Source organism: Miniopterus schreibersii (genome assembly GCF_964146895.1).
Source record: "Miniopterus schreibersii genome assembly, chromosome: 14".
Classification (NCBI taxonomy): domain Eukaryota; kingdom Metazoa; phylum Chordata; class Mammalia; order Chiroptera; family Miniopteridae; genus Miniopterus; species Miniopterus schreibersii.
In genome coordinates this window covers 21,388,091-21,406,915 of record NC_138114.1, presented here as the reverse complement: position 1 = coordinate 21,406,915, position 18,825 = coordinate 21,388,091, and the positions used below count along the sequence as shown (strand labels likewise).

The 18,825-nt window shown below is 37.6% G+C and overlaps 1 protein-coding gene across 2 annotated transcripts in view; it reads right to left on the bottom strand.

The window, feature by feature from the left end:
* CTNNA3 (catenin alpha 3) overlaps positions 1 to 18,825 on the bottom strand; it is a 1,199,527-nt gene that overhangs the window by 919,126 nt on the left and 261,576 nt on the right. For both annotated transcript variants that reach the window (XM_081158218.1, XM_081158219.1), the window contains exon 6: positions 7,372 to 7,635. In XM_081158218.1, coding sequence (XP_081014344.1) covers positions 7,372 to 7,635 — 264 coding nt within the window. The remainder of the gene's footprint in view (positions 1 to 7,371; positions 7,636 to 18,825) is intronic.

The window sequence follows — 18,825 nt, the reverse complement described above, 5'->3', positions numbered from 1 at the left end:
TCAGGAAAATATGCACCAAATCCTTAATAGCAGTTATCTCTAATAGTGAAAATGGAACTGAGGTGGAGTAAAAAGGGACATACTGTTTCCTTTACATATTATTGTAATGGTCTGATTATTTTACAAGAATAAATTCATGCATTCCTTATGAAATGATTAACTTAATCATAAATTAATAAAATTAATACTAGAGCTACACCAGGAAAATGCTAAGAGAAAGCCAGGATATCAATATTCATACCAGACAAAATAGAATTCAGAGCAGACTCCATTAAACAGGATAAATAAGAACATTTTTAAAAATTTATTGTTGACACTATTACAGATACCCCCTATTTTTTCCCCTTTAAGGAACATTTTGTAATGATAAAAGTACAGTCCATCAGAAAGTCTTGGCAGACAAGAACATTTCTAAACCTCATAATATGCTTCTCAATGTATGAAACAAAATACCACTAGAAATACAAGGAGAAAATGGAATTCTGCTGTCATATAGGAAACTTCAACTCCCCTCTCCAACAAGTGAGGTAGAAAACAACATAAGGATGCAGAAAACTTATTGATTAAAATTAAGAAGCTCAAGATAATAGATTTTTAGAACTGCCTATTAAAGAATAAGCCTATATATATGCAACTTTCAAAAAATGAATTAAGTAAGCTACAAAGAAAATCTCTACAAGTTTCCAAAAAAATTCCAAACAAAATTCTAAAATAAAACTACGTTTTCTCACCACAACTCAGTAAAGCTAGGTATTAATTTAAAAGCATGACAAAAATAAACAAACAAAAAACAATGTTTAAATTTTTAAAACACCCTTCTAAGACTCTAGGACCAAAAAATATATATATATAAATTAAAATTGATGCCAATTTTGAAAAAAAAATAAAGAAGAGCACTGCTTCTCAAATTTAAAGCGTCCCAAGCAAAAATTGGAGCATAAATGAATTTATTTTAAAACATGGAAGGAAAACATAATGACAAAAACTAAAAATAAACTAAATATACTCAAGACACAAAAGAACAGCAAAATTAACCTTCAAAAATTAGAAAGTAGGAGTTAATAATGATAAAAATAGAAATTAACTAAATTTAAAGATAGTAATCTTAATTACCAAAAAAATCTTTACAAAGAAAAAAAAGTGATATTTTAAAATCTAGATTAAAAACAGAAGGAAAACATGTTCCCAATGTCATTCATATGTTGCCTCTTCTACTTTGCAGAATTTACTAAACTTTTCGTTGCTGCCATCAATTATTTTTGTGAAGGTTCCATGGATACTTGAAAGGTGTGTGTTCTGTTACATGCAGAATTCTGTACATTAAATCAGGTGTCAAACTATCCACTGTGCATATGGGTGGTCAATGAATAATAAAACAAAAACTGCTCTATAATATGCCTTAAATAAACTTCCCTAAGCTAGATTTCAATCAGTATGAAGTGTAAACTGTCCACTCCTATTACACGCTCTTCATCACCTCCATATTTATTTTTCCTCCATGCTTTCTCTTAGTCATATTTCCCACTAAGGCACTGCCTAATTAACTAAACTAACACTAACTAGCACTAAATTTCATCCCAGAGTCCTGGGAAGTGTGGGAAATGTGAAAAGTGCCCACACACCAGCTCAACCTCCTTGGGGACTAGTGATGGCCTGCCCTGTCGGCTCTCAGAGACAGGTGACTGAGACCAGACCCTGGTCAGCAGCTGGCAAAGTCAGAACGTTGAATGCTCAGTCCAGCCCCTTCCAAGAAGCTGGAGGCTGGGCTTCACTGCCTGCGCCCTTTGCACTGAGGAGGGGGAAGAGCCAAAGGAAGTGCTTGCGGGCCTGTGTAAAACTGCCTCTTTGTTCGCTATGGTCCCAAGGAACTAGTAAATACCAGGCCCTGTTAGCTCCCCAAAATAGGCAAATTAGGAGACAGACACTCTGGGAGCAGACATCAGGCTGGGGCCCTAGATATGTGGTCCGAAGCTTTGCTCCTCAAGGGCAGCTGGGAGGTGGGTGCTGTGTTATGGGTGAAGGTTGTGGTGAGAACGTGTCTCGGGTTTTCCTACCTGTTTTGATGGGGGTATGTTCTCAGTCACCCAGCATACAGGAACCTCTCAGTCGGTTTCTGATTTTTCTGTCAGAAGGAACTGATCCTTGTGTAATTGTTTGTTCAATGTGTTCAGGTGTGGAGGGTGTCTTACCTCCCAATATTTTTAAAAACATTCTTTTGTCTCCGCTGCTCTTCAGGCCCACTACAATATATGTATGTGTATTTCTTTTTCTGTACCTTGCTTAGGAATTTGGGGCTTCTTAGCTCTGGAGATTGGTGTCTTCCATCAGTTCTAGGAAATTCTTAGTCCTTTTATACTTTCCCCTCTTCTGAATCTTATATTAGAATATTTTAGAACTTGGGACGCCATCTTCCATGTACCTTACCTGCTTTTTAAAACAAGTTTTGTACTGTCTCTCTGTGCGGCATTGTAAGAAACTTCAAATGTACCCTTCAGATCGTTAATTCTCTGCCTATCTCCCGTTCTGCCTCACCGCTGAATTTTTTGTGATTATGGCTTTCATTTCAGATAGTTCTGCCTGGTCAATTTCAACAGTTTTTTGTTCCTTTAAAATACTCCTCATACTATAGTACATAAAGAAGGAATAATGTATATTAAGCATACAGTTTATATTCGATATCTACAGTGTTTGCGGATCTTTTTCTGCAGTTGGTTCTTCCTGCACTGTCTCACTGTGGTGGCCTGCTTACTTGTGTGTCTTGTAAGAACTTATTTTCCTTGGAACTGCAGGAGAGTTTTTTGTGAACTAGGTGTAAAGTGCAGAGTAAATAAGAGTTTACTTCCAGCAGGTACTCGGAGGTATTGCCAAGAAGGGACAACTTTAAATTTTCAGCTGGGGTTTGAGAGGCCATATAGATAATATGAATTCTGACCCAATGTCCAGATAAGGACAGATTTATTGTTAGACAATTTCCAAGATGTTTTCTATTCTTTTTTTCTGGGCCACCCAGGGCCAAGGTTAAGCGGGCAAAGTCCTCCTACTGTCTCCTTGCTGTAGGGGCTAGTGTTTGTCTTGTTCATCCAATGACGTGGTCAAATGTAAGGATTCTCCTCTTTATGAAAAGATCTTTTCATGTGATCTGGGCACTATATAGGCTTTGTCTTCTGTCCTCGGTTCATGGTCTTTCAAAATCTAAACTCCAGGCCATAATGAAAAAAAATTCCTCCCCATCTCCCAGCACCATGCCGGTGCTGGCTTGCTAGTCTGGATTTCAGCTCTCTTCGTACCTGGCTGGCCTCAAATTTTCCAAATTCATCTGTTGGACTATCTATGTATTTAAAAACATTCTAGCCATCATGTTTAGTTTTTTATTTTACTATATTTCTAGATACCAAACCATTTTTTAAAAATCATGTTAAAGTGCTCCTAGATATCAGTGATGCCCATCGTTCTCTAGCTCCTAAATGCTAACCTGCTTGGCACAGGTCCTGTTTCTCCTTTAGGTGGAAATATGAAGATATAAGGACTGTGCTCTGCAAATTATTACTCTTAGTAAAAGGCAGCATATCTTGGCAGTTGCAGGGAACCTAAACTAAGGCTAGATAGCTACTGAGAGGAGAGGATTTTTTTCTCTTTGTGCTCCCTTATCACAAAAGAAGAATCTGAGCAGCATATCACTTAGATATGTTTCTGGTGGCTTACCTCACTATAAATTCATGTTCCAGGTAAAAGTCAGGTAAAGGAGAGCCACCTGCCACAAGTACATGCACTGCCAGTTGGAGAAAGGAGAGAAAAACAAACAGGGGTAAGGGGGAAATGCTCTTTGCTGCAATATCACAAAATGACAACCAGCGTCCCGAGATCCGTTCTTTCCTGCCTTCACTCATCAATACTCACCTCGCACTTACTATGTCTAGAGCACTGTTCTAGGTGTTGGAGACACAACAGTGAATAAAGAAATACAGGAATGATGACACATAAATGAATATATGAAAAAGAAAGGTAAGAAATATGACAGCTCTTTGAAAATGAGAAAATACTACAGAACTCCTCTGTCATTATCACCTTTTCCACAAGATCATCTGCATACTTCTGTGCACCATGGTTACAACAGCTGCTCCTGCTCTCCAGACAAGAGAAAGCCTATCTTGATGGGCTTGGAGTTTCAAAGCAACTTTCACTGGCAAAGTTTCTTGCTTAAAGATATTTTGGAAGTTCGGTTAGCCTACAATTTAACACTTTTCAACTCTCGCTCATTCACAAAGGCAGAAGGAACACCCTATAATTCATATTAGCCTTTCCAATAAATCAATTGATTTAGCCTGAAAGTATTCTAATTCAACTTCTATTTTCTTACCAATAAATCTCAGGTTTCATATCCACAACCAGGTGTGGACCAGAATGAAAGAGCAAATGAAGCTGCAGCATGGTAGTTGTTGAGTAAGCGCTCTGATACATTTCCACACCATAAACGTTTAATGACACATACTCCCAACAGCGTATTTACTACATCAATTTATTTCAAGGTATTATATTTGTAGAAGCAAGATAGAGCAAAGGTTATTTTGGATCCTTTACCAATACAGCTTCCTGTAAATAAAGGAAAGTGCAACCATTTAATTTACAAAATCATTTAAAAAGGCTAAATGCTCAATAAATTCTGCTTTATCTAGTTCAGACAGCCTCAGCAGCTATTTATAACTTGGATATAAAAATGTGTATGAAATTCAAGCATTTATACTAGCTTGGGCATCCCTAGCTTTGACTGGAACTGAATTTCAAAGGTTGTTAAGACAGTATTAGGATTTCAGGGAAATATCTTTGGGACTCCCTCTTGCCTTGTTCAGAAGTGAGTCAGTCACATAGCTTGAGAAGCAAAGACTATATCCATTGCCACTCCTATGCCCATTCCCATCAAAGCTACAACTCTCTCCCTCCCTCCCTCCCTCCCTCTCCCCCATCCCCTCTCTTTCTCCCCCTTCCCCTCCTCTATAACCACTGTCATTTCTTGCCTGTAACAGCCACTTTCAACTAAAGGGAGAAATAGACTTCCCAGAAGGAAAAGCAATTTGGAAATAATCTGTCTTCTTCTATAATCCTAGGAATATAGAATGCATAAACTGGACCACTTACGCAAGCATCCCCTGACACAGTTCTATGTAACACTGTGAAAAATGATATACAATCCTATATGTCCAGCCTAGAAAATTTCACCTCACCATATTAGCCACTCTCCAAATACAGACTATTTCTACTTAAATATCCCAGGTACAAAGCCCTTTTCACTAACAAGGGTTATAGAAACTAATTAGGAATTCAATAAATTTTTACAAGGATGTCTAAAAATTGAATAATGCTGGATTAGAAATGAAGGGACCTGTTTAAAAACATGTAACCAATGGAAAAGTATACAAAAAGGTCATTCCAAATTTAAATAAAGTACCTAATATTTTAACCATTAAAGTAATAAAATTAAGAACAACATAGGAATTATGTTATATGCAGTGTTTATTTTTAAGTTATCAATTATACTTAGTAATTTTAATTGCAATGATTTCTTCATTGTAGAAGAATCTGCCTCCAAATAGTCATCTCCACTAATGATAATAAAAGCTAAGATTTACTGAGCACTTATAAAGTACTAGGCACTTCTCTAAGAATTTTTACATGTATTATTAATTCACTGATTCTAACAACAACACTATGAGATAGGTTCTATTATTATCCCCACTTACAGGAGAGGAAACTGAGTTAAATAAAATAACTTTCCTAAGGTCACATGGGTAGTTAATAGTTAAGAGCGACAGCTGAGACAGGAACCAGGCATTTGGGCTTCAGACCCTTATCCTAAGCGTTGCCCCCCATTAAGCAACTACATGACTGACTTGGGCACCCAGTGTTGAAAACTGAGTTTGAGTTTCTGAGCTTCTTCTCAAAAACAGCTTCACCCACAGTTGTCCCCATCATAACTGATGAAAACTTCATCCATCCAGTTGCCAAAACAGAACAAAAAAAGCCTTGACGTGATCCGTGGTAGGCCTTGCCCAGCTGTGAGGAGTGAGGACTACAGACGGCCCCCAGCTATCAGTTCCTTCAGCATCAGTCTCAGCTGTAGGGGCTGCTCGCACTCCTAGCACCTGGGGATCATACCCTTCCCAGGGCACGATGACTGCTGCCAGTGACTAAAAGGTGTAAAGGCCTGGCTTTTGTGCCTGACAAGGTACATCAATGTCAACCTTCCCCCCGGAGCTCCTTGGGGATTTGTCCAGGCCTGGTGGGTCCCCCTGGTGGGTCCTCTGCTGAGTCCCGCTCCCCCCTTTCCTCCCAAACTCCATCTGGCAGGTGCTCCCAGGGGACTCAGGCTGCAACACCAGCCAGGGCTCCTCCTCTTCTCCCACATGTCACATGCATTCTGTCAAATCTAGTTGGCTCTCCTTACAAAATCAAGCCTTAATATTTCCTGGTACCACCCTGGTCCAAACGAAAATGGGAGGCGGTGCATGTAAAGTATAAACATGAAACCTGTGTTATGACAACAGCCTCCTGCCTGAGGGAGGCTGGAGCACTTAGGTGTCTGGAAGCTATTTTTCAGCTTTTCCCTTTGCTCCTCTTTTGTCTATGCTCCACGCGCTGTCCATGTAGTCTCAGCATGTCACTCCTCTGCTTGAAACCTTACAATGAATCACATTTAATTTGAAGTAAAAGCCAGAGTCCTTAAAAGCCTACTGAGCCCTCTACAACCTAGTTCCACTGGGTCTCTGACCTCAGCTTCTACTTCGCATCCCCCTGCGCTCTCTGCCCATCACCCAGCTTCTGTGCTGCCACCTAAACACTAGGGCATGCCTTCAGGCCTTTGCTCTACATCTCAATCTGCTGATTCTCTAACTTCCTTCACGCCTTTGATAGTCTCTCACATTCTCGGTGTAATGTTCTATACAATTTACTTACCTATGTTTATTGGTTTTGTTTTTGCCTATATCCCCTGTTAGAATGCAAGCTTCACGGGGGTAGTGATCTATTACATCCCAAGCACAAAGAACAGTGACACTACTAAGTATTTGTGAAATGAATTAATCCTACATTTCATAAGTTGATTTCTATAAAAAAGTCATCATCACGATCTAATTAACAATTCCCACTTCAAAGTCATTGATTTCCTTGGCAGAGATGCAAAGGACTCAGACGTCACCAGATGGAATATTTTCCTGCTCATCAATTCATTGGAAGATACAAGACGATGATAGAGTCTGATTGGATGACTGGACCTTCATTTACTCATGCTCTAAACTCCAGCACGTGGATCTGAAAGCCCACTTCTGTTTATTTTCACGTTGGGACATCAAATCACACTCTACCTTTCTCTTGACTTACCTCAAGCTCATCAAGGGCACTTCCCAGGGTTGCTGCCTGAGGCTGCGGCGAGGCCGGCACATTCTGGATGCCTTGTGAAGCATTCGAAATTACATTGAGAGCATTCTGGATTTCTTCACAAACTGTGTCCTTGCTGGCTTTGAGGGAAGCGACATCAGAATGTTCCAAACAAGCTGAACAAATTGAATGCAAGAGGGGGGAGTTCTCCTTCAATGAGGCCCGGGCCCCTGCAATTTCATCCCTCTGATTTGGAGACTTTAAGTCCTGAGAATGAGAATAAAAAGAGAGGTGCCTTATAATGAGTTATGGGGAGAAAGAGTCATGCAAAGAAGCTCCATTTTTCTGGCAATATAAATGAAAAGATAACAGACACTAAGAAGTCATCTATAAGTTAAATTCAAGGCCATCAATTATTTTTCCATTCCTTCAGATTCTGTTAAAAGTTCTACAATAGGAAAGCTGAGCCTAATAAAAAAGCTTAGCAATAAAGGTCACAGTGATGCAGATGTATAATACTGAGATCTTACATCTGTCAGTCATATCCTTACAAGTCAGAAAAATACTCTGACATTCACATTATTAAGTGTATTATAAGAGAGCTTGAATTATAAGGATACTGATTACGTATTTCTAGAGATGCCGATGATTGCATTTAACCTTTTCATTAAAACTAAACCAATTCAGTTAAGATGCTAAATTGAACCTCCCACCATTCTGCTCTTTTCAACTCTCTTAATAAATTAATCCTGTATCTTTCTTTCTTTGACATTTATTCAACAAATAGTTATTGAGCACTTAGGATATGATAACCCTTGTGCTAGATTCCAAGTGTGCAGATGTTAACAGTCCTATAAGGACCTTGTTCTCTTGAAGCTTGTGTTCCTGTTTGAGGGGAGGGGGCCTATAGACACACAATAAACTAGGTAAACAAATGCACAAGACAATTTCAGGTAATGATAAATGCTATGAAGAAAAGACCAAAGTAAAATGTCATAGAGACTGATCTGAGAGGAGAATGCTGCATTTGCACAAGGTATTTCCTCTGTGATAATTGCAGTAAACAGAAATGAAAAGCATTCCTAACAGTGGGAAGAGAGGGAAGAGAAGGCCTATATAAGTGACAGCTGGTCAAAACTAACTCAATATACAGTGAAAACCCTCAATAAGCACTACCTTAACTAAGTGATGAAGCTTAACATTATTAGTGATGTCACAGGGATATCATGTACCCATTGGTATATTGTGGCAAAAAGAGTACTTCTCCTCGCTGATATTCTCTCTAAAAGCCCACAATCCCAGTCTAATAATAAGGAACATCCTATGCGATACCTGGGAAGTACTCCCCAAGACAGTTAAGGTCACGGAAAACAAGGAGACTGACTGATAAACTCTCACCGACCAGAGGAAGCTGAGGAGACATGACAATCAAATGTAATATGGAACCCTGGATTGGATCCTGGAAAAGAAATAGCTATTCATGGATACACTGCTGAAGTCCAAATAAAGCCTGAGTTTAGTTAATAGTAATTCATCAATGTCTGTCTGTTGTGGCAAATCAAATATATTAACAATGGAGGGAACCAGGAAAAAAGTAGATGGGAACTCCCTTTACTTAATTTGCAACTTTTGCTAATACTAATATATAAAAATATTAATATAAATAGTTTATTTTAAAGAAAACTAACTCAAGGGACCTTAACAATAGCTTATGCATTCCACATATACTATCTCATGTAAATCCTGTAAAAACTCATGATAAAGGTTATTCCTCATTTTAAAGAGGAGAAAACTGAGGTTTGAAGAGTCTAAGTTCCTAAGCCAAGTGACAGAGCCAGATGGTGGCATTTCTTATATTGTAACCTAAGTCAGTGTGGAGTGCTAAACCATGATCCCAATAACTGCGCTATACTCTTTCCAGCACAGGAAGGATTTCCTTTATTTGCTATATAAGCACGAGGACTTGTATTTGTATAATGACATAGTTTATAAAGTGCTTCTGGAAGCATCTTATTGAGCATCACAACACCTTTTGAGGCAATTAGGCTGCTATTATTAAGCTCCATTTTAACTAAATAGGTATTTAGTGTAAGAAAATTCAGAGACTGGTAAAAGAACTGACATCTAAACCTAAGTCTTTCAAATCACATGTTTTTTTTACAAGACTCTGTTACCAAGGAATAATGTTGCCTGAGGTTAATAAATGGCTGCACTACTGTATTTTTAGTTCCTTCTTTTCTGAAAATAAAGGCTGTCTGCTACTTTATGCAGGTTTGGGGGGATATCAACTTGTTTACAAGATGTAGGGAGGACAGTTAGAAGTAGCTGTCAGCCATTGTTCACCCTCACTAATTACCCAAGAGCAGACACTTTGTGGTTTTCTTGGCTTGCAATGATTTCCCCCTTGTATTTCTGGTCTGGGTTCTAGTTTTATCTCTGTTATTAGCACTATGAGTTGGGTAAGTCTTCTACTCTTTCAGTGTCTGTTTTTACATGTATAAAAATGGGATATTGATATTTTTCCAACATAAAATTAAGTAGCATATCAGAAAACAAAGAGTAGAGACTTATAGAAAGAGCACAGAATTATTTTATTCCTTAAATTTATCAAACTTGGTGTTCTGTCTTTGTCTTAGTGATTTTCATATTCTGCACAATGTTATAGCACTACCTACGTTTACCTCAGTGAAACTAAAGGGATAAAAAACTTAATGTTTTGAAAGGATAAGTAAATTAATGTTTTGAAATGATGCTCAAACTCCTCAGAGAAATAAAAATAAAAAAGTATAAATATTCAGAAAGAGCTGAAGAAAATTCCCTGCATATTACAGTATAATCAAAGCTTGTTACACAATTCCCTCTGCAGTGACATACACATAATGTATAGTCTTTTATCTAGAATGGCACAGTCAACATTTAGGTAGTTTCTGAAAGAAGAAAGTCTGTGAACATATATTATTACAAAGAAGGCGAAAGTTTAAAAATATTATTTCTTTACTCTGATGGTGACTATGTATATCTACCGGTAAATTCTGGTTACTTTAATGCTGTAGGAATTTGGAATTTAAAATACAAAATAAATTTTTGGCTTCTGAGCCTAAGCTTAATTATGTCTGCCTGAGGCAGTTATAGGATTTTTAATGAGCCCTGATATCCAAATGCTAAACTGTAATAAAGGACAGGTTTAGTGAACATAACAACAATGATGTATTATGGCAGCTGATAGGGGAAAGAAAGGCAGGTTACAGAGTTTTTAGGTAACAGAAATAGAGAAGGCAGGATCATTTCTCCTAAGGGCCATCCCAAAGGATAAATTTAATGTAATAAATAGGCACATAAACAAAAGCGGAAGTAATGAATGCCAGCCTTCTAAACAAAAGGTTGTGGCGGTGTTTGTTTTATTTTGTTTTAACTGATAATACCTTGGGCTCGAAGATTCATATGTTGTCTACTTATGCTAAAATTTTAAACCAGGTCAAAATAGGGATTAAATGATAGCGTTAATTAGGGATTTCTTTGGATGGAGAAGTATAAAGAATTCAGTTCCTCAGGGATTGATATTTATTTAATATCTTTTTTAAATGATCTAGAAAGTAAAAGCTCACATGAGATTTCCAAGTTAAGAAGACATTAAATACTTCTAGCTGATGAAGAAAAATACAGATGGGATTTAAAAAAGAAGACCTTACAAGTCTGTGCAACTGGGTAGAAAAGTAACACATAAGTTTTAACTCTGGCAAGAGAACAAAATATATTTAGGGATTTTAAAGATCAAAAAGTATAAAAATGGAGGGCTCTAAGATATCAGTTAATTAATTCAATCATTCATTCAGCAAATAATGTTTGGCTCCTGCTGCACATCAGACAGTTTGCTAGATGTTAGGAATGCAAAGATAAAAAGCTTAAGGATCAGAGGGGGAAACAAACAAATTTATTTATTTGGGAGTTAAAATAGAGAAATCATAGCATAGAGGAAAGTTCCTCAGCTTGAGGGGATTAAAGAAAATTTATCAGAGGAGATGAATCTTAAACTATAAGTAGGAGTTTTCCCTGTAAACAAAGCACAAAAAGAAAATGAGGAAAGAAAACAGCATGTGTAAAGGCCTGAGGCAGGAGAGCAAGGAGTGTGTGCAGGCCATGGCAGGTGGCACCACAGCAAGTACAGGCTTACCTTGGAGATGCTGCAGTTTGGTTCCAGACCAAAGCAATAAAGCAAATATCACAATAAATTGAGTCACAAAATTTTGGTTTCCCAGTGCACATAAAAGTTGTGTTTACAATACTGTAGTTTATTAAGTTTGAATAGTATTATATCTAATAAAACAATGTATATACATTAACTTAAAAAATTCTTTATTGCTAAAAAATACTAACCATCATCTGAGCCTTCAGTGAGTGCTAATCTTTTTGCTGTGGAGGGTCTTGCCCTGATGTTGATGGCACTGACTGATCAGGGTGGGTGGTTGTTGACGGCTGGGGTACCCTGACAATTTCTTAAAATAAGAAAACAATGAAGTTTGCTGCATCAATTGACACTTCCTTTCATGAACAATTTCTCTGGAGCATGTGATGCTGTTTGATAGCATTTTACCCAACTTTTCTCAAAATTGAAGTCAGTCCTCTCAGTGTCTGCCATGGCTTTATCAACCAAGTTCATGTAATATTCTAAATCCTTTGTTGTCATTTCAGCAATCTTCACAACATCCTCACCAGAAACAGATTCCAATTCAAAGAAACACCTTATTTACTCATCCATAAGAAGTAACTAACTCCTCACCCATTAAAGTTTTATCATGAGATGGCAGCAATTCAGTCATAACTTCAGGCTCCACTTTTAATTCTATTTCTCTTGCTATTCCCACCACATCTGCAGTTAATTCCTCCACTGAAGTCTTGAACCCTCAAAGTTATCCATGAGGGTTGGAATCAACTTCTTCCAAATCAAGTTCTTGATATTTTAATCTCTTCCCATTAATAACAAATATTCTTAATGGCATCTAGAATGGTGAAGCCTTTCCAGAAAATTTTCAACTTACTTTATTCAGATTCATCAGAGGATTCACTATCTATGGCAGTTATAACCTTCCAAAATGTCTATTTCTTAAATAATAAGACTTGAAAGTCAAAATTACTCCTCAATCCACAGGCTGCAGAATGTATGTTGTGTTAGCAAGCATGAAAACAACATTAAATCTCATTGTACATCTCCATCAGAGCTCTTGGGTGACCAGGTGTATTATCAAAGAGCAGTAATATTTTGAATCTTTTTTTCTAAGCAGTAGATCTCAAGAGTGAGCTTAAAATATTCAGGAAACCATATTGTAAACATGTGCTATTATCCAGGATTTGTTGTTCCATTTATGAAGCATAGGTAGAGCAGATTTGGCATCAATTCTTAAGGGCCCTAGGATTTTGGAATAGTAAATGAGCATTGGCTTCAACTTAATGTCACCAACTGCATCAGCCCCTAACAAGAGAGTCAGCCTGTCCTTTGAATCTCTGAAGTCAGGCACTGCCTTCTCCTTGCCAGCTATGAAAATCCTAGGTGGCATCTTCTTCCAATATAAAGCTGTTTTGTCTATACTGATAATCTGTTTTTAGTGTCGCCACCTTTATCAATTGCCTTACCTAGATCGTCTGGACAACTTGCTGCAGTTTCTACATCAGCACTTGCTGCTTCACCTGGCACTTCTTTGTTATGGAGGCACCTTTTTTACTTAAACTTCATGAACCAACCTGTCCTAGCTTCAGACTCTTCTTCTGCAGTTTCCTCACCTTCCTCATCCATCATAGAATTGACAAGATTTAGGGCCTTGCTCTGGATTAGGTTTTAGATTAAGGGGATATTGTGGCTGGTTTGATCTTCTATCCAGGCAACTAAAACTTTATGTTATCAAATAAGGCTGCTTTACTTTCTTATCACTGGTGTGCTCACAGGAGTAGCACTTTTAAATTTCCTTCAAGAACTTCTCCTTTACATTTACAACTTGGCTGTTTAGCACAAGAGGCCTAACTTTTGGTGTAATCTCAACTTTCAACATGCCTTCCTCACTAAGTTTAATCATTTCTAGATTTTGATTTAAAGTGAGAGAGGTGTGACTCTTTCTGTGACTTGAACACTTAGAAGCCACTGAAGAGTTATTAATTTACCTAGTTTCAATATTGTTGTGTCTCAGGGAATAGGGAGTTCCCGAGGAGAGGGAGCAAGACTGGGCACAGCCCATCGGTGGAGCAGTTAGAACACACACAACATTTGAGTTCATCAACTTCTATGGGTGTTATTTGTGGTGTCCCCAAACAATTACAATAGTAACATCAAAGATCACTGACCACAAATCTCTATAAGAAATATTATAATGATAAAAAAGTTTTAAATATTGTGAGAATTATCAAAAAGTGACAGACATAAAGTGAGCAAATGCTTTTTTAAAAATTTATCTTTACTTTTGAAAGTATTACAGATGTCCCCTTTTTTCTCCCCCATCAACCTCCCTCCCCCAAGGCCTGTGTCCATGGGTTGTGCATATATGCACATAAGTTCTTTGGTTAATTTCTTCCTTTCCCCCCTTCCCTCTGAGATTCGTCAGTCTGTTCTATGCTTCCATGTCTCTGGATCTATTTGAAAAATGGTGCTGATAGACTTGCTTGAAGCAGGGTGGCCTTAGACCTTCAACTGGTAAAAAATGCAGTATCTGTGAAACACAAAAGTGACTCACAATAAAGCAAGGTACACCTGTACAGGGGACCTAAGTAGTAATGGTGATGAATCCAGCTAAAAAAAGTAAGCAGGAGATACCTCACGTGCCCTGCTAAAGAACTATGAGAGCAATAAGCTCAGCTGTGAATTTTCAAAGGTCACTCTAGCAATGACCTTTGAGTAGATTAAAAAGAATGAAACTGCAGTCAGGGAGACCACGCAATAAACAATGGGTACCTGACCACTGAGCACTATTGCCATGCCGCAGTCGAATAAATCCATGAATATTTCGGAGGTGAAAATAGTAAGACTGACATTTAGATTTGAGGGGAGGGTATTTAGAAGCATCTAGAAAATTGTTTCAGCAGTTGGGTACATAGCAATGCATTCACCAAGATGAGAAGTGCAAAACAAATAATGTGTCTGGATGAGAAAGGTGAAGTGCATTTTGTCATCTGCCAAATGTAAAATGCCAGCATAATATTCAAATGAAATATACTATACATGGATCTAGGATTCAGAGAGTCTGGGCTAGAAGTAGAGATCTGTGAATCACCAACCCACAATTGGGGCTAAAGCTAAGTGTGTACAAGTAAGTTACAGGACCTTCACCAAGCTGAATGTTACAGTAAGGAGAAGAATTTGGGAATCAGCATAAATTGTTTCTTGAGGATGTGAACCTGATGATTTTAAGTGCTGGCCTAAAAGGCCAAATTTACATTGTAAATCACCAAGAAGAATATCGAAAAATACTAAACTCTCAAAAATCCAACAAGCAAGCAAAAAACACATGTGCACCCTAGAGTTTAAGACCTGAATTACTGCGAATAATTATTGGCAATATATTTTAAGAGAATTAAAATGTGTGTGTTTTTAAGCCATTTGGAAAGACAGGATCACTTCTATTAGGGAGTTTAAAATATGGGATCTGTTCCCCTTGAGAAAGGGATATTTATATTGGAGGACATGATAAAAAAATCTTAAAATCAGGAATGAATTTGACAAGTTGTTAATATACTTCTTGACTACATGTAGAAACAGAAGATTGATCAAATAGCTTTTTAGAATTGAGTGAAATAAATTAAAAACATATTCGTTCATATTGCTGTCTCCCTCACTTCATTATAATTCCCTTGAACCGCAAGCACTATAGTTTATTTATATTGTATCCCATTATCTAATATTACGTGGCACATATGAAAAGCTTAATACATTTTTTGAAGAAACAGGTAGACAAATGGTTAGGAAGTAAGAGGAAGTTAAGTTCAGAACAAGAAAAAACTTGGATATTACTCCAGGAAATAAAATCTGTGAAAAAGATACGTAATCTGGAAAGTTTGGACAAAGCTGTGCCTGACAATGCCACAGAAAGCCAAAGAGTAAAATTAAACTATACCTATCTTCACATTAAACGTTAGTGAGACCATTAATACAACTACTTTGGAAAACTGCCAGAGAGTATCTACTTAAGCTGAACTTGTATATATCCCATGATTCTCTCCACTAGGAGAGAATCCACGCATGTGGAAATGTGTCCATATGTCCTTTAACAAACATACGCAGAAGTGTTCATAGAAGCACTCTTCATAATAACCCCAAATCAGAAACAATCCAAAGTAATGAGCATGAACAAAATGCAGCTACACACAACATAAAATATGAAATGAAAAACACCGAACACAAAGAGTATATGTAGTTCGATTCCATCCGTATCCAGTTCTGACTCAAGCAAAACTAATCTATGGTCTTAAAAATCGTAATAGTGGTTACTCTTGAGGGGTGATTGTTAGGGACAGAAATATCAGTCATGCTCTGTCACTGTGACTATTCTGTTCTGATTAGAGAAAGCACATTCTAACCTGGCTGAGAGTTGTATGCCCTGGGACATGGGAGTTAACCTGGGAATGTGGTCCACTCTCCTTATCTGAGGACTGGCTATCATCACGGAAAGATTGACGACCTTGTTGCCAAAACAGTATGCGCTCCCATTCGGTCGGTCGGTATTATTGGGATAAATGCTCATATACAATTCAACCCTGTCTCGGCTTACTTGGCTCAAGTAATGACAGGCAGCCCAGACCCATACCCAGTCATTGTCCAATTTCAGGATTAGAGACCAGAAAGGGGCATAAGAAATATTTTGGATTCTGGTCATTTGCTATTTCTTGCTCTAGGTGCTGGTTATATGGGTGTATTTAACTTGGAAAATTTCACTGACTGTGCACTTACAAACTGTGCATTTTTCTGAATGTGCCTTATACTTCAATAAAAAAAAAGTTTATATAAAATCAAACAAACAAAAATGTTAGTACAGCCAAGCAAATATTCACAGCTTGTGACTTCTCATAAAGAACACTGGTATAAATAAGCTGTGGAGCTGCCCTGGGGTCATATTCCCCATGATGTTAAGGAAAAGATGAGAAAATTGGATAAGCAGTCCATTTGCAAGTATCTTCTACCCATTTTAAGGCCTTTCTATTTTAAAAGGGAAATAAAAACATCTAAATGTTTTTAAAAATAAAAATAAGAAAAGAAAGCTCCCCCAGCCTGGCCATCGGAACGGGCGAAGCTAAAGGATTTTCACAGAAACTGGTTCCATGCACCCTTGAACAAACTCTCATTTCAGAGAATCAGAGAAAACGTCCTTCCTAAGCTACATCCCCGCCCAAGTGGAACAGCGCAGCAGATACTCTGCCCAACAAAGCCGAACAACATGCAAATGATGGCGGTTCCCTTCCAGGTGTTTCAAGGAGGTTTATGGAGCTGACAAAACCACTCTGGTAGGGGAAGGAAGGCAGCTGACAACTAGCAGTTTTTGTTTTCTTAAACTAAGTAGATGTACAGCAGAAAAGCCCATGGATACTTTAGTATTTGGATCCCATCCTTGGTTGGCTTCTATCCCCAGTCTTCCCTCTGCCAAGATGCTGCCTGCTAACTGCTTCACTGGCCACTGGGCAGCTTCATGTTCTATCAGAAAACAAAATAGTGCAAACACCTGCTAATTGAAATGTTTTTCTCAGCATAAATGAGGAAGAGGAATACTTAGCCTAAACTGAGGGAAACAAGAGGAGACTGTAGAGATAAAAAGAAAGTTTTGAGAGAGAGAAAATATTGAAAAACGACAAGATTTTACAATCAAAACATTATTAGGCAGCTATATCCCTTCCCAAGTGGCAAAGCTCAGCAAGGCCTTTACTGCTTTTCTCCCCTTATTACCCATTTTCCATTTCATATTAATAGCACAAATTCAATACAGGAGAAAATAAAAGAATTATTCAAATTCAAATAGAAAACTGAAATACTATATAATAATAGTATTAAGATATCCCCAAGGTATGAATTCTGGCCATTGATATATAACTTGGGTAGGTGAAATACATCAAAGTGAATATTAATAACTCCAAGGAAACCTCCTAGGAAAACACTATTACTTAATTCTAATGCAGACTACCATGTCAGTCAAGAAAATGTATCTATAAAGCTTAGAAATGCACTAAGTTCATTTTCTATCTATCTGAAGCTAATACAACATGTGTTACATCAGTCTATTATCTACACTGAATTTATATCTGAAGTCGTCTATCATCTGACTAAAGTAAAAGGAATATATAGAAAAATAATGAGCTACTTCAGCAAGATCCAGGTGCTGTACTTCATGCTTCCCTCCCATTTATGTGCATATTTCATCACTCAATCTAACAAAATTCAAATACCCATAAATCAGAAAACTTTTTCTCTAAAGTATAGGTTAATTAACACCTATGTGAGTTACACTGGATTCCTTTTTAAATTTTATTATTGTTTAAAATATTACAGATGTCCCTTTTTCTCCCCAATGACCCATTCCACCCCGTTCCTTCCCCCTCCCCAGTCCCTCTCCCCACCATTGTCCATGTCCTTGGGTTGTGTACATTGGATTTTAACACCTAGTCAAAAAAAATCAATAAATATCACTATCCTTACAATGTCTTCCTTTTTAAGCTTCTGTGACTCACTTGTGAGAAAAGGACCACCCTTATATTCCCCAGCAAAAAGCAAGACCTTCAGCAGAAGGCAGGTAAAGATGTCCCATATTCAACACGTTCTTCAGAAAGCAAAATTAGTACATTAATCGAAAGTCAGATCCATCTGATTGAGGAAAAGAGAAATAAGTTAGATTAATAATCCTGTTAAGTTTTAAGTATTCTGAGATATTAACAAGTATTTGTACAGTAGAATTGAACCAAGAGCTGTGAAAAAATACAAACACAAAGAAAATAAGCATCCCCTTTGATGTCCTCTGCTCTCTGGAAATTGTTAAGTAGTAATGTGCTAAAATAAATAAAATGGGCTATAATTAGTGAATAAATCAGAATTATTCAAGGAATTATAAGGAAAAGCATGGGGAGGCTAAGAAATGCTTCACAGAAAGGCAGATGAGCATTTTGAAATGCACCAGATAAAAGAGAGCCCCAAAAAGCTGACATAAAAGACTCTCTAATAGGCATCCCAAATGTAACGTATCAAAACCTGAGCACCTGGTAGTGCCCCCTAACCTGCTACTCCCAAAGCCTTCACCAGTTCATAAATGGCAACTCTTCCAGTTGTCCAGGCCAAAATCCTTGTCGTCATCCTTTCCTTCTCTTTCTCTCAAATTTCACATCTAGTATGTCAGCAATTCCTATCACTTTTATCTTCATTTATCCCAGAATTTGACCTCTAACAAGTTATAGTGTCACCACTTTGCTCAAACCATCCTACAAATCTCTCTGACCTCATCC